This window comes from Vitis riparia, chromosome 14, assembly GCF_004353265.1.
Source record: "Vitis riparia cultivar Riparia Gloire de Montpellier isolate 1030 chromosome 14, EGFV_Vit.rip_1.0, whole genome shotgun sequence".
In the NCBI taxonomy this organism is placed as follows: Eukaryota; Viridiplantae; Streptophyta; class Magnoliopsida; order Vitales; family Vitaceae; genus Vitis; species Vitis riparia.
In genome coordinates this window covers 19,096,423-19,111,637 of record NC_048444.1, presented here as the reverse complement: position 1 = coordinate 19,111,637, position 15,215 = coordinate 19,096,423, and the positions used below count along the sequence as shown (strand labels likewise).

Below are 15,215 nucleotides of genomic sequence, written 5' to 3'. Positions count from 1 at the left end.
TATAAATCTATGAGCAATTATTTTTAACCATAAAACTTAATTTTATAGCAATAATAAATAATTTTTCTACAACAAAATTTGTGGCAACATGGCACTTTTCACCACAAAAGAAAATTTGTAGCAACATGTCATTTCTTTGCCATAAAACAAGTTTATAGCAACATATCATTTTTTATTTATGAAAATAATCATGGTCCAAGGTCAATTTTTTGCTATATAAAAAAAAAAAAAATCATAGTGAAAAATTACCCTTTTACCACAATAAAATTGATGGTGAAATATGTTTTACTGCAAAAAATTATTCTTATGCATCTCACATGTTTCATCTTTAATTCATTTCCCTTGCTTCAATTTTAAATATCTTTTCGAATAAATTCAATATTAACATTTCAAATGAAATGGTTGATAGAAACATTTTCTTGCTCACAATAACTTTCTGAACAATAAAAACTCTGTATAGACAAACTATGGTATTTGTTTTCATTTGAGAACTTTGTCTATAACCATAAGAGAGCAGCTACTTCCAATGTAAACTTTGTCAAAATCATTTGAGACCTTTGTATCTTGAATTGGACCATCAACATGACCTTCTCCTCGCCCCCACTTTCCTCTAGCAATGTTGTAACCCCTGCATAAATAAAATCCTTGGGTTCAATACCAATTTGATGACTTAGTCCATCTATGACACAAATAGACAGCGCCATATATATAGAGAGAGACAGGGCATGTGAAAAAAAGAAGGTAAATAATGTTATGAAAGTCAAGGTTATTAGATTTCTAATTGACGAAAAGAGGTGATATCTTAATTAAAAATGAGTATCATGGATGATTGATTGAGAAGATAGTTGTGTTCATTAATTGAAGGAATGCCTTACATACCTAAGTTTACTTGCATCAGTACTGATTTTCCTGATAGCCATATTCATAGTGTCTATAATGTAAATATTTCTTTTCTCATCCACTGTAAGCCCTTTTGGATGGTTCATCCTTGCTTCTCTTAGTTTCCCATCTACATGCCTAGATTACCCTTCAGGCAAGCCAACAACCAGCTTGGGTCTACCATCTGCAGTTCATCAATCAACTTTAATATGCAAAATAGGTAGAACTGTACCAAAACAACTAAGAAACTAAGGATGTAGAACCATAATCAATAACATATAATCTGACTCGACCTTTTTTGCCTGAACCATATAAAACATAAGCCTTGCTACCATGGAACTTGAACTGGGCGTTAAGGCAAACTTATTAAAACCAAGTAAAGAATACAATTTCTAGGAAGATGGAACTTAGATAATTAATAATAGAACTCAAATAGACACACTCAATTAATAATAATTCCTAACCATTATATTAAAAGTAGCTTACATCAAGTGAGTGGGGATGAGATCTTGTACATATTACTGTTTTCAAAGTACAAAACTAGAAGCTCACCACTTGGGGATACCTCTAGAAAGTATGGTTCGACTCTGAGCTTACTACCATCAAACATGGTTTCCATGGTATATCCAGGCTCAAAATTCATCATGGAACAGCTAGAAATTTTTGAAAAATTAAATCCCATCAAACCCATTAACCACAAAATTGCAAAGAGCAATGTCCAGCCTATAAGGTATAAATAACCACAAGAAGAAGAGGGAGAAAGCTAAATGTGAGATCAGTAAATGATATGTACCTATATTGGTGGTAGACTTCAATGACCATAAGCCATTTCACAAGGGCAGAGGCCACATTGGACACAATTCCACTAACAATTTCTGCCAAAAAAAATATATATATATGAAAATGAAGGCAGAGTTGAAGAATAATGTACAAATGAATTCAGATTTAGCTTATTTAAAAATGGATTCTCTAACGGCTTTTTTTTTCTCTCTCCCCCAAAATCAATCATTAATCCAAGTAATCAAACTCACCATTCCACCAAAGCAATTGGAGAAACACCTCGCTACATGGCTCCAGAAAGTTCTTCTATTGGTGGGGCTTACGCATCAAACAGCGAAGACTAACCAGGGATAAAACATTATATATATACATATTTCATTAAGAAACCTGAGAAGGGGGTTATGAAAGAGGCTCAAATTACCTTATAGAGTTCATCTGACAGAAGTCCCACACGGTGAGCAAATGGAACTCTTGAATTCAAATCATTAATCTCATATATCACTGGATTTACCAGTGTATATCCCTATGTTTAATTGAAAAAATAAATAAAGTCACCCATGATATATAAAACTTGAGACCATAAGCCATCAATAATCAATAGGAAAAAGAAAAAGAAATGTTAATGACTCAATTAATCATACCTTGAATACACTGACCACAGAAAATATCCCCTTACTCCCTACAATGACGTTGAGATGAAAGGAATCCCATAAGGATATTAAATTAAAAGAGAGACAAGCGGCTTAACTTAGGCAAAGCCTATAGCTAAAAGTCAGAAAATAATAATTAATAAAAAGAAAAAAACTTGTCCAAAATTTATGATAAGTACAATCAGTACTGGCTTCATTGAGGACTTAATATCTAACAATAGAAATCTAAAAAACTAGGGTTAACACACTCAATAGTCAATTCTTTCAAAGTTGAATATTCATTCAAAAACAAAAAAAAAAACTTGACATTTATTTGAAATATTTGGGCAAAATGTCGAAGGCAAGTATATAATGAGAAGCTGAACACAAATAGTTGCATCAATTTCAAGTCTAATTTGTCATTCAGACCAATGAAAGCAAGCTCAATGGAGTAACTCCATGCTCATAATTATGACAAAATCGTTCAATAATCTAAACCAATTATAATAAAAACATAATTAATTGCAAAACTAATTATAATAAAATAATAATTAGTTATAAAATTTCAATCCTTTCAACAATTAAAAAATTGATTCTTATTTAGGTTCAACTCTCAAGTTGGAGTTCATCTTTTCGAGAAAATTTAATAAACAAAACTAGTTCTTTGATTGAGAAAATTCAAAACTCAAATACCAAAATGCACAAAATTTCAAATCAAACCATGTAATGGGTTAATGAGAAAATGTAGGAAATGAAAAAGGAACCCTCTTCTCATCTGAGACTAATCACCTCACTTTCACTTTTCTTTTCTTTTGCTCGATTTTCTTAGAAACCAAACAAACGGTAAAAGAAAATACCTTCACATGGTGGCAGGGTTTGTTGCTGTGATCGAAGAGCGAAATCATTGGATTCATTGCCATAGTAAAAGGGCTACGAGGAGAGCACCGACAACCCAACTCCATCAACATCTGTGACTCTTCTCTCTCTGATTTCACCACCGCCATGTGTGTAGAAGCGCTAGGTTTCTTGGGAAAACACCTCTGTTTGGTTGCAGAGAAAAAATTCAAGGAATAAAAGTAGATTTGAGTTTACAATGTTTAACATTAAATGATATATGTGTATATATATTAAAAAAAAATGCTTGATTAAATCCAAAAAATAATTATTGATTTTTCTAAAATCACATGACATGTGAAAAATATATTTGCCACCTGAGATGCTTAAGACCATTTTTTCTAATTAATTTGTGTGAAATTAATATTAAAGTAACTTAAATTAGGCTTAATTTTAATATGGTATAATTCAAGACAAAATTCATGTCAAAAACTTATGAAAAATCATTTGTCATGGATATATGATGTGGTTAAATATAATATTTTTTTTCATAAGTACAAATTTCATCTTTAAAAAAATCTTTTTTATCATAAAAAAAATTAAAAAAATCATATTTTTTTCCATAAAAATTTATTTATGCATAAAATTATGGTAGCAAAATGTAAAATTTGTTGTAGTGTAAATATTATACCATCCAACTATATAAACCTAAAATATAACCAAATAGATTGAGATAGAGTGATACATACTGCATTAGCATGGTTAGAAATTCAGTCACGATAACATTCCGAAGAACCAAAAATGGCGCAATCATAATGTTGAACCAACTCCTAATTCCACAATCTCAACCTCAACATTACCTAAAAAAAAAAACGTAAATAAATCATTATGGGCGTTTAAAAAAGTTAAATAAACATATTAAAATTACTAGTGACTGCAAATGGTATATATCATATATCATATATTATATTTGATCGAATTAGAAAATAAGAATTTAAGTTTAATAGTCTATAATTAACAAAATAATCAATTCAACATGATAATAACTTAACTGAATAAGAATTATCTCAAAACAATTAGTATTAGCAATAGAGTTTGGCCAATCCAAGTCCACAATTATCTTGGCCTCCTTACTACATGACATCGGGAATTAACATCATACTATTAAGCAATCAATATATCTTAGGATGGGAAGATAAGACAACCTTTGGCATATGGAAATCGTACATCTTGCCATTTAAAAGGTCGGATGGCATCCTCAAATCAGGGAAATTCACTCATCTCAGCATCAAAAGATCACAAAGCATCTAACATTTGAAAGGTAACAAAAGATCCTAGCAATAGGTGACCGATCCTCACCTAGTTTTTCACTCTATACACAAATTGTAGAACCCAATTACTAGTTAATGGTTTTGTGGTTTCAAGAGAGGTTTTCGAAACTACTTTGTTTTTTTTTTTTTTCAAAATAGAATAAAAGAACATTTGACAATATCATTTCCTTTGATTATAGGATAATATTTCAAAAAATAGTCACAAGCTTTCATTTTAATGGTTGCTAATTGGTATAACAACATGTCAAGCATAAATTGCACTTGAGGAATCTAATAAAAGTCTTGCATCATGAAAATACTTGTATCACAATAACTTAATATAATACTAAAAAAAATGATACAACACCCTAGCTTGATTGCACATAAAATAAGTTGCAAGAGCAATAGCACTGGCTGGCAAGGAGCATGGCAACTTAATAGGGGATCGATATATCATTTAAATATAGAAAAACAAACAGAAAATCCAGGATAGGTATGAGAAATCTGAAGACACTGAAAGGTAAAATTCTTTCATATTTGATGATCTCTCTAATAGTCGCACTGTAATCATTCATAGCAAGTAAAGAAAATATTAAATCATCCTTTGCAACTAAGATTGGGGAATCAATACATACCATGTGTCTTTTTAAACAAATAATGGATTGTGGTATTTAGATCATTATGCCAGTGCCACTCATCATCTGCCACTTCTACTCTTTCTAGCTTTGGTGTAGTTACGAGGCTTGGAGAGAAAATTTTCATCTTGGGGCATTCTTCCACAACCATATGCTCCAAGGATGGGAATGAGAATATATAGCCCCCAGAATTGAAGCTTGTGAGGTTTGGCAAACATAGAAGTACCATGTGTTGTAATTTGTAGAAAGCAATCTCATCGACTGCTTCCCCTCCTTCATTGGCAACTACTTCTTCCATCATATGCGATCCACCCATTTTGAGCTTTCTGAGTTTTACCAGACTTTTAGCTACCGAGGGTGATATCAAACTTCTCAGACTGCTACAAGACCACACATCTAGAGTATCCAGATTTTGGAAAGATACTGAGCATGGCACCAAACTTATCAAACTGTCACAACTCCACACTCAAGACTCTCTAGACTTTGCAAATCAAGGCCTGATTTGGAGTTTTCCTTCCACAAATGCGTCAACGCAGGAAGACTACCCAACATTATTTCTCTTAACCGTCCAAGCCTCTGGGCTTGATTTTCTTCGTCAAGTCCTTCAAGTTGGAATATCTCTTTGACTGAACTACATCTTCTCACATCAAGTTTTTCCAGATTATGTAATCTTTGAAGCATAAAGGAAGGAATCACAACCAAAATATCTCCATATCCACATACATCCAGACATCTTAGTCTAGGAAAGGAATCCATTGGAAATTGCTCTTGCCATATTTCGGTATTCCCGTTGTCATCCAATATTAATTCCTCCAAGTAAGGGAATGCAACCTGGGAAATGGTTCGAATAAAACGAATTTGTTCTGTCAGTTATAACTAGCATATAAATAAGATATGCATATCTACAAAGAAGTAATGCTGTTTTATTTCTCTAATCCAAGCAATGAACATGGAAAAATTAATATAATAATATTTTATGCTGTTTAGAGAAGATGCACTGGACAGCAACCTCTCAATGCCTAATTAGGATCATTTGGCATTTGAAAAGTTGGCTGGTTATATTGATAGTTTTACAAATTAAATAATTTTTGGACACCAATAAAATTTACTATAAATTGCAATATTGGTTTGTATCAGAATCAATAAAATGGGCATTTCTTGTTAACGAGAAAACAGAGTTTACAACTTAAATAACCCTCTCTCTATCTAACTACTTCTAACAACATGTGACAAACAGGTAACAGTGTGTAACAAATTTCATAACCAGATTAGGTCAAATTTTGACTTAAAAAGGTTCAACTGTGAATCTTGGAATTAGGGTCCTCTCTAAAGGAACTTCTGGATCAAGTGGGGGCCAACAACCGTGTTTCCAGCATATAGTTTTGGTCTCTGCATCAGATAAATTCAAATTCAATCGCTAGGTTCTGTGAAGGGATATCTAGAAAAATTAATGAGCTAAAATAATATCTGATTGGACAGATTTTATAAACATATCTGGAGGTTTACAAAGTTGAAATAATAGTGGCAAGGGGGGAATCCAATGCATTGTCCGCTGAGCAAACTAATTACGAGTGCCACAATAACATGAGAATTTAATGTACGATTTATCAAAACTTGGCAATTATGAAACTTGATGAGGTGAACCAAATCCATAAAGGTTTAGGACCTTACCTGTTGGAGCAAGAAAAGGGGCTGGAGAATCGGCATATCAAAACTTCCCTCGTGATGTCTTCGTTGGAATGTTGGAGTTTCGGATGCAAATATATTGACTTTATCACACGCACGCACTATCAGTTGTTTCAACAATGGCCACTGTGAAGTATGTGCCCCTGGGTAGAAACTCCTGAGTTGATGTAGATGGAAGAGTTTGAGAAAGGTTACTTTAGGGAATACAAACTTAGCTGTTGTCTCGACTTCATTGTCCTTTGCAACAATTTCCTCTATCCCACAAGAACGCAACTCCAGTTTCTCAAGTTGCACAAGATCTTTGACTACAGATGCTGGAAAAAGGTTTTTCAGACTCTGACATTTAACAATAAATATTGATTTTAAGTTTTGAAAATTGAGAATTCCATGGGGATCCTTATTCCATATCTTCTCAACTTTTGGCAGCGATCGTAGAATCAAATGACTCAACTGGGTGACAGTTACACCTTCCTTCACATTTACATTCACATTTGTCCCTTCCACATCAAAAACCTCTTCTAATAAACTACAATCCACTACCTCAATAAGCCGTAGACTCTGTGACCTTTTCAGTACACAAGATGGAAAAATATTCAACAATTCTCCACATGATGCTACCTTCACCACTTCTAGTTTGGAGAAGGAATCTTGAGGAATTTGGTTGGGCCATATTTTTTTCACATTATCCAGTCCCGAGATGATTAAGAACTTCAAGCTAGGAAATACAACCTGCAGAGTTCATCCCACCATTTTGTTATTTATATATTTTGACGAACTGAAAAAAGGAAATTATCCATGTCTAGAACCAGCTAGAATTAGGGACCTCAAAAGAAAAACACAATAAACTGCATCTTAAAGAAGGGTGGAGGAAAATGTACATGCTTAAACAAGTTGAATTTCATCGTCTAAAACTATAAGAATTTGTAAGGAAAAAATCAGTCAAGAAATAGCAGAGTTCTCGTGGAATTCATTTTAATACAACCATTATACATTTGAAATGTTCCAAAAGACTCGTTTGTTTGGTTTTTTTTTTCTCCAATTTTTTATTTAATTGTTAAAGCAAATTACTTTAAGCCTTAAATATTTTGATTGATTCTTATCTAATTGTCTTAAAAAAAATTAAACCACCACCGTGTAATTTGGATGAGAATGAATTCATTATAAATTACAAAAAATTATCATAAAAAAATATGACTTAAATACTTTTTATTTGTCTATAAAAAATTCCATTATCTAGATAATAAATTAATAAAAAATAAATCCATGAAATTCTAAATCAACTAAAATTCTATACACTTATCACACAACAAAATAAAAATAAACCACCACTAATTCTAATATAATTTTTTAATTAAAAAAACCCAAACGTTATTCACATTCATCTAATATTCATTAGAGTAAATAATTCAATGAGTTTTGTAATTCAAAAAATAGAATTTGATATTCTTTCCCAAATTAAAAATATAAAAGTTAATGAATTGATTTCAATAATCAACATATACTTCAATTATAAACCCATTATCCAAAGATATGTACACTGTATAGAAGTGTTAACTTAGAAAATTTCTAACATTTTTTTACTAATCAAGTATAATTAGAAATCATTTTTATTATTCCAATACAAATGTTCATAATAATCATAGTAAATTAATTATTATAAACTTTTATAATATTAATAATTCAAATATTTTAGGATATTTGAATATAATTTTTTCAAATTAGAGTTAGAAGAAATATCATAATTAATTTCATAAATATTTTAATATATACAAACTACATTCTACGTCCAACATTCAAACCTGTATAAAAACAAATAAATTAAACATTTAATTATATTAAACTCTATTATTAATAGTTAAGTTAAATTTAGGTGGAAAAAAAAAGAGAGAGAAACAAGAACCAGCTCAATCTAAATTTTCTTTATTTTCCTCCAATAATTTGATTGATAATAATGTTAAAAGGAAAATTAAAATCATAAGAATTAAAGAGAAGGATTCAGAGAGATAAACTGACCCTTTCATCAAAGAGCACCGGGAAGGGGGTATCAAGGTCTGCATAGTGAAGCCTTTGGAGGGAATTATATCCAGGGGAGACGAAGCTTGTCAGGTTGGGCAAAGATTCCAGCAAAAGTTTGCTTAATTTAGGGAATATGATATTGCCTACAGGAGCAGAAGCCATGGAAGAAGGGAAATGATTTCTGGAGCTGCCAAAGTTGCATATATGCCTCAACTTGGGTAGACCAGTCAACTTCAGTACTCCTAATTTAGTGAGGAGCCCAACATGCCCATCATCAACATTTGGCCCTTCAAGATCAAATACGAGGTCCAGCTGACCAAAGTTTTCCACTATTAGTTCCTCCAAATTCTGTAACAAACTGGGTGGGAATAGCTTCAATAGTGACATGCAATTCTTCAACTTGAGAGACCGGAGGTTGCCGCCCAAGGAAAGCAGAAGTTGGCCATCTCTTATCTCCTGTAACATGAGAACCTCTGAGAGCGTTGAATACAACATAGATGTATTACAGATATTAACATAGAGTGAAAATAAAAGCATGATGATAATATGTTTGTCAAATTAAAAAACCAGTCTATTAATTGTATTCAGTCAATGCTCTGTTTTGATTGGTGACGTTTTATCTTTGCTGGTAAACTCTCATCAGATGGGTTTTGGGATCGATTTAAATGAGGGGATTCTTGCTGACTCAAATCAATTAATGAGGGGCTAGTCTCCAAGTATTTGAATTGAAGTGATTAAAAAAGCATTGACTAGATAGAAAGGATTATCAAGGTTTGACATACCGGTTGGTTGAGAGGTGGTGTACTAGGACCAACAATTGTGCTTGCAGGCTTCGAAAGCACCGGGTTGGGTAAGTCTTCTAACGTCAAGTATCTCAATTCAGGGAACAGAGGCACATTAACAGCATCTTCTCTTATTTCTTTCCTTTCTTGGGAAACCATCTCAACCATACTCTTGCATCTAATTACTTTTATTTCTACAAGTCGGGAAAGGCATCTAGCCACAGACAACGAGAAGAGAAATTTCAAGCCATCGCAATCTTTCACTTCCACTTTTCTCAAGCAACCAAAGGACCCTGCTGGAAATTGGCCACGACATACTTCTTGCAAGTTAATCAGCTGATTGAGAGACAACGTCTCCATAACAGGAAGGGCACCATGTGATGAAGTCAGATCCATCGAGTTCACAATATATTGAATCTCTGGACTGCTTTCGACATTGAGATGCTTTAATTTTAAAAAACCCTCCCCATCTAATTTGGAAAGAACATTAGTACCACCACACAATTCACGCAAGTGTAGATCTTCGGTTCTCTTCAACAACTTGATGATACCATGCACCAGATGGAGGCTTGTATCAAACTTGTTGAGCTTCAATGTTTTATTAGTTTCAAAAATTTCTCTCCAGCTCCAGATATCACCTACAAATATTCTATATCTCATCAAGTTATCAAAGACCATGTCTTTTGGCAGCAACTTGGCGTCTGGTATTTGTATGTCCAAAGCGGTTAAATGAGACAAATGTTTCAACTCAGCAAGGCAAACATTACTCTTTCCTTCCCCCTCCCATTGAGTAAAGCTATTTTCCATACACAAATCCTCTAATTGGGACAAGCTTGATATGACATCTGATGGAATTACTTTTAGTTTCGAAGAACCGCTCAAATCTAACAGCCTTAGATGAGTCAACTGTGCTATTTCTCTGGGCAACTGTTCGATATCAGAATCCATAAGGCTAAGAATTTCTAATTTCTTTAGCTCTGCAATTATAACAATGTCTCCCAACTTGCATCCATCCAAACACAATGTTCGAAGATTTGCAAGGCACTGAAGTGATAAGGGCAGCGATGGAAGTTGCATTCTAGTTAAATCTAATACTTTGAGTTGTTTCATCCCTTCAAAAAATGTGTTTGGGATTTTCACTGCCGATTTTGTCTTTAGAAAACATTCAAAAAATTCAAGTTTTGGACATACCAGCCCTTCTGGAAGTTCATGAATATCACAGTAATCCAGACATACCCAAGTGACCTTCTGGAGTTCATCTATCCTTGGCCATCCTTCCACTCTTACAGTAGTATTCTGGAGTGTAAACACATGATGTTGATCGGATGCAATTTTTCTGGCAGTACTCCGAACAAGATCATGCATTCTAAAAAATGCATTATGGCGAGTTTCTAGTAAAAAATTTGAGGATTTGAGGTTGTCAACCAATGTATCTATTCTATTTTTCGCCTCTTCCAATGTATTAGTTCCTTGAAATAATCGCAGACCCACACCATATTTCAACAAGTCCCTAATATGGATATTACTAGAAAATAGGCCACAAAGCAAGCACAATGACTTCATTTCATCTCCCTCCAAGTGTTCGTAGCTCAACTTTAGACTTGAGTATACCTTTGTCTCCATTCCTGTTATGTTTGTCGAGGTTTGCGATTTCAGTTGTTGCAGGGCATCCTTCCAAATAGACACATTCTTGTTTTTCAATGCCTTTGCCACAGTTACTATTGCAATCGGCAAACCCGCGCATTCTTTTGCTACATCAACAGCTATAGGTTGCAACTCTGGATTTTCAATGGAATCGCCAGCTGTGTTCTTAAATAAAATCCATGTTTCATCTTCTTGCAAATGTCGAACTGGAAAATCTTTTTGAGTACTCATCTCATTTGACAAGACCTGTTTATTTCTAGAAGTTAGCACTAATTTGCATCCCTTGTGATCATCTGGCGAAGGAATTCCTACTTTCTCCAACTCAAGTTCGGCCCAAAGATCATCCAAGATGATGAGGATGGTATCCTCTTGCTTGATCCTCTGATGTAATCGACATGCTCGTCCTTGTTCACTCACTTCCTCAAATTTCATACCTAGTTTTTCTGCAATTTGTTGTTGAATTTCTTTGTAGTCTGGAGTCTGGAACACAGATGCCGTGACCACCTTGTGGAATAACTCCTCTTGTTCGGCTTGTTCAGCCACTCGTTTCACCAGCGTGGACTTCCCGACACCACCCATCCCCATACCCCGATCCTGTTGAGATTGGCATCCCTTAAGGCCTCCATGACTTCATTCAAAGTCAACATTCTTGATTCTAAAGCTTCGGAAGGTGCAGATCTTATCTCTTGCAGAGGGGCACGATATGATACCCTCTCAAATTGGCCAGCTCCATGGATTTCAACAGCAACCCCTGCCTTCTTCCTTGCTTCCCTGCTTAGCTGGTACCGGGACTTCAAATTAGGACACAACCCATTGAAACAACTCTTCCGCGCCTCCTTCTCATCTTCAAGGAATTTGCAAGCATTTTGTATGAACCCACCAGCACGTTTCATCCACTTGCAAACATCATCTTCGATTATATGTCCATTCCCAATAGCTTCATCCACAGAGTGCTGCTGCCTAGCTCTGGCATCCCTCAGCGTCTCAACCTTTTGAGAGAGATCCTCAATGTTGGTACGGTAGTTAAACAGATAACCCAGCTGACGTACAACTGGATCAACCAGGTACTCCGAAACTTTTGCTGCAACCGAAACAATAATTTCTACCATTTTCTACTTGCTACTCCTTTCTTCCCTTTTGGAACACAGATCAGATCGATGACAGAAAACAGAAAACAAAAAAACAGCAGCAGTAAACTAACAACAGGCAGCTAGCTACGGGAATCAGTATCGCAAAAGCAGAAATCAAGGAAAGCAAGCAAATGAGCAGAGGGACATAGACATGGGCAAAATGAGACTGAAAATGAGTAGTGGTGGTCAGAATGAGTACGAGGGTGGAGAGAGTTGCAAACGATGTGACAAAGGGCTTTGGAGGGGAATCGAGAAGAAAAACATATGGATGCTATTGGAATATTCAACTTGAAGAACAGAAGCAGAGATGTTAAGGCTGATGATGTGAGAAAGGAAACAAGGAAATGAAAGATTTCAGCAATGAAATGTGAAGAGAGCTCTCACCAGCAAAATGAAAATGAAAATCCCTGGAGGATGAAAATGTAGAGTCAGGAGACAATGCTCAAACAAGGCCTCTCAATTATTCAAAATTGAAACTGAAACCCAAGCCAGGTTATCAATTGTGTCTTCAAACCTGCCTTTAATTACTGATTCGCATCCTTGTTAACTTATTCGTATTATTTGAATGTATATCAAATATTTTGATATACAATTGCAGTTTCTAATAATAAATTGATATCTTTGAATATTTGGGTTAACCAAAGTATCATTGGTTTAAGGGTTGATTGGCATCATGAAAAAGTTGAAAAATAATATAAAACCAAAAGGTAAAAATTATAAAATATAAAAAATATATATATGTTCTCATTACATGAAAAGTATAAAAGAAAATTCTATATAAGAAAGATTATATAAATATTTATACATTTTTAATCTTTTCATAGTTTATTTAAAAAGAAGTAAGCAAAACACAGTGAGATAAGGTCAAAATTGTTGTCTACCATTTTTCCTCTTCTACCATTTTTTTTATTTATATTGTTGTCTTTTTCTCATAATTTATTTTAATATTTCAAGATCCATAATTAGTCAAAATTGTATTATTTAGTCTATCATCTAAGTATGGGAAAAAAATCAAATAAAATAAAAATTAATTAAAAATTAAACATTTTCAAATTTTTATTATTTATAAATTAAATAAGAAATAAAAATAAATCTTCAAATAAATATAAACGAAACCTTAATAGATAAATGCTCAATAAATTAATAATCTTATTTACATAGGAAATTTTTTGATCCAATTGGATTAGTTTATTAAATAAATAAACTGTTAAATAGATAAGTTAATGAATTTTTTAAAAATTCTTAAGTGACAGTGTATAGGAAATCATGAAGACACCGTTTTATACTTGTCAATTTTATTAAATTTTTTGAAGTTTATTAATTTTTAGGTTATTTTTTGTTGATGAAAAATTTAAAGGAAAAAAATAAAGAGTAAAAATAAAAAGAAATAAAAAATAAAAAATTATTAATAAATTATTTGTATATATTAATCCACATCTATCTAATTGAAATTTAATTTTTTATATAAAAATTAAATAATTTTAAAATATATGAGTTTTAAATAAATTTTAATTATATTTAATTTTATATTATATTTTTATAGTAAAATTAAATATGGAAATAGTATTTTTTTTATTAGTTTTTTTAAAACCGTATTAGTTTATGAATATTGAGGGAGGGAGAGAGTCCTATCCGATAGGCATTGTTGGAGAGAAAATGACATCATCCTGACATCATATATTGTTGGAGAGAAAAAATGCATATCACTAAATTTTGACTTAGAAACCAGAGTTTTAGGGCTAAATAGCCCTTTTATGTAAAAAGAAATATAAGTTTTAGCCCCTTGACAAAACTTATGTTTAAAGTAGCCCCTTGCCACGTAGAAGTCATGTCATAATTTTTTTTTCAAAATTTAATTAAAAATTATTAAATTATACATTATTATTGAAATTAAAAATATATTTTTTAATAATAATAAATTATATATTTAAACTTAATATCTAATATTACTTCAATAAAGATAAATTGATAAATATAATAATAAATAAATATTTGATTTATCAATAAATTAATAATATTAAAATAATAAAGTTATATGAAATTTAAATAAGATATGCTAATTGAGGTTTCAGTTATTTTATTTTTTTACTTTAAAATTTAATTAAAAATATTAAATTTTAAATTATTATTGAAATTAAAAAAATATATACTTTAATAATAAAAATTTATATATTTAAACTTAAAGATCTAATATTACTTCAATAAAGATAATTTGATAAATATAATAAATAAATATTTTATTTATCAATTAATTAATAATCTTAAAATAATAAAATTACATGACATATAAATAAAATATAAAATTACATAATTTATTAATTTAAGTTATATCACATGGAATATTAGGAAGGAGCATTTTTTTCCATTATATAAATGTTTAATGGGTATTTTTTGTGACTTTGATGAAATTATTAAAAATTACATTTTGTAGCAGATTTTTTCTAATTAATTTCATTAACTAATTTCAAAATGTATCTTCAAGTCATATATAGTGTGTGTACAAATAATTGTCTTTTCTTATGTTAAACTATAAATATATGCTTTAAAATAATTAAAAAAATCTATATATGGAAACTTAAGAATATACTATTATTTTAATAAAGATAAAATTATCAAAATACAAATAAATTAATATCTTAAAAATACAATAAATTAAATATCTTAAATAATAAATTATATAATTTTATATTTATTTAGATTTCATATAACTTTATTATTTTAAGATTATTAATTTATTGATAAATAAAATATTTATTTATTGTTATATTTATCAATTTATTTTTATTGAAGTAATATTAAATATTTAAGTTTAAATATATAAATTATTATTATTAAAATATATATTTTAATTTTAATAATAATTTATAATTTAATATTTTTAATTAAATTT

General features: G+C 31.5%; 1 protein-coding gene and 1 long non-coding RNA gene across 4 annotated transcripts; both read right to left on the bottom strand.

Moving 5' to 3' along the window:
* Window positions 1-949: 949 nt before the first annotated feature.
* LOC117930173 lies at window positions 950-5,526 on the bottom strand. Of its 3 annotated transcripts, none has more exons than XR_004653861.1 (8): window positions 5,068-5,526; window positions 3,872-3,982; window positions 3,146-3,328; window positions 2,301-2,338; window positions 2,081-2,182; window positions 1,911-1,999; window positions 1,673-1,754; window positions 950-1,063 (listed from the first exon to the last, which is right to left on the bottom strand). It is a non-coding gene; the product is annotated as an uncharacterized LOC117930173 (long non-coding RNA). The 3 variants fall into 3 exon arrangements; XR_004653862.1 differs by having other exon boundaries at window positions 2,301-2,334; XR_004653863.1 differs by lacking the exon at window positions 2,301-2,338.
* Window positions 5,527-6,393: 867 nt separating this feature from the next.
* LOC117930525 (probable disease resistance protein At4g27220) lies at window positions 6,394-12,304 on the bottom strand. The gene is made up of 5 exons (XM_034851169.1): window positions 11,906-12,304; window positions 9,552-11,789; window positions 8,767-9,225; window positions 6,739-7,311; window positions 6,394-6,456 (listed from the first exon to the last, which is right to left on the bottom strand). The coding sequence occupies exons 1-5, from the start codon at window positions 12,302-12,304 to the stop codon at window positions 6,394-6,396; spliced, it is 3,732 nt and encodes a 1,243-aa protein (XP_034707060.1).
* Window positions 12,305-15,215: the final 2,911 nt, after the last annotated feature.

Coding starts and splice junctions, on each gene's coding strand:
- LOC117930525 (XM_034851169.1), bottom strand. CDS start 12,304: ATGGTAGAAATTATTGTTTCGGTTGCAGCAAAAGTTTCGGAGTACCTG. Junction 11,790..11,905: donor GAGCTGGCCAATTTGAGAGG/GTATCATATCGT, acceptor CAATCTCAACAG/GATCGGGGTATGGGGATGGG. Junction 6,457..6,738: donor CCCTTTTCTTGCTCCAACAG/GTAAGGTCCTAA, acceptor TATCTGATGCAG/AGACCAAAACTATATGCTGG.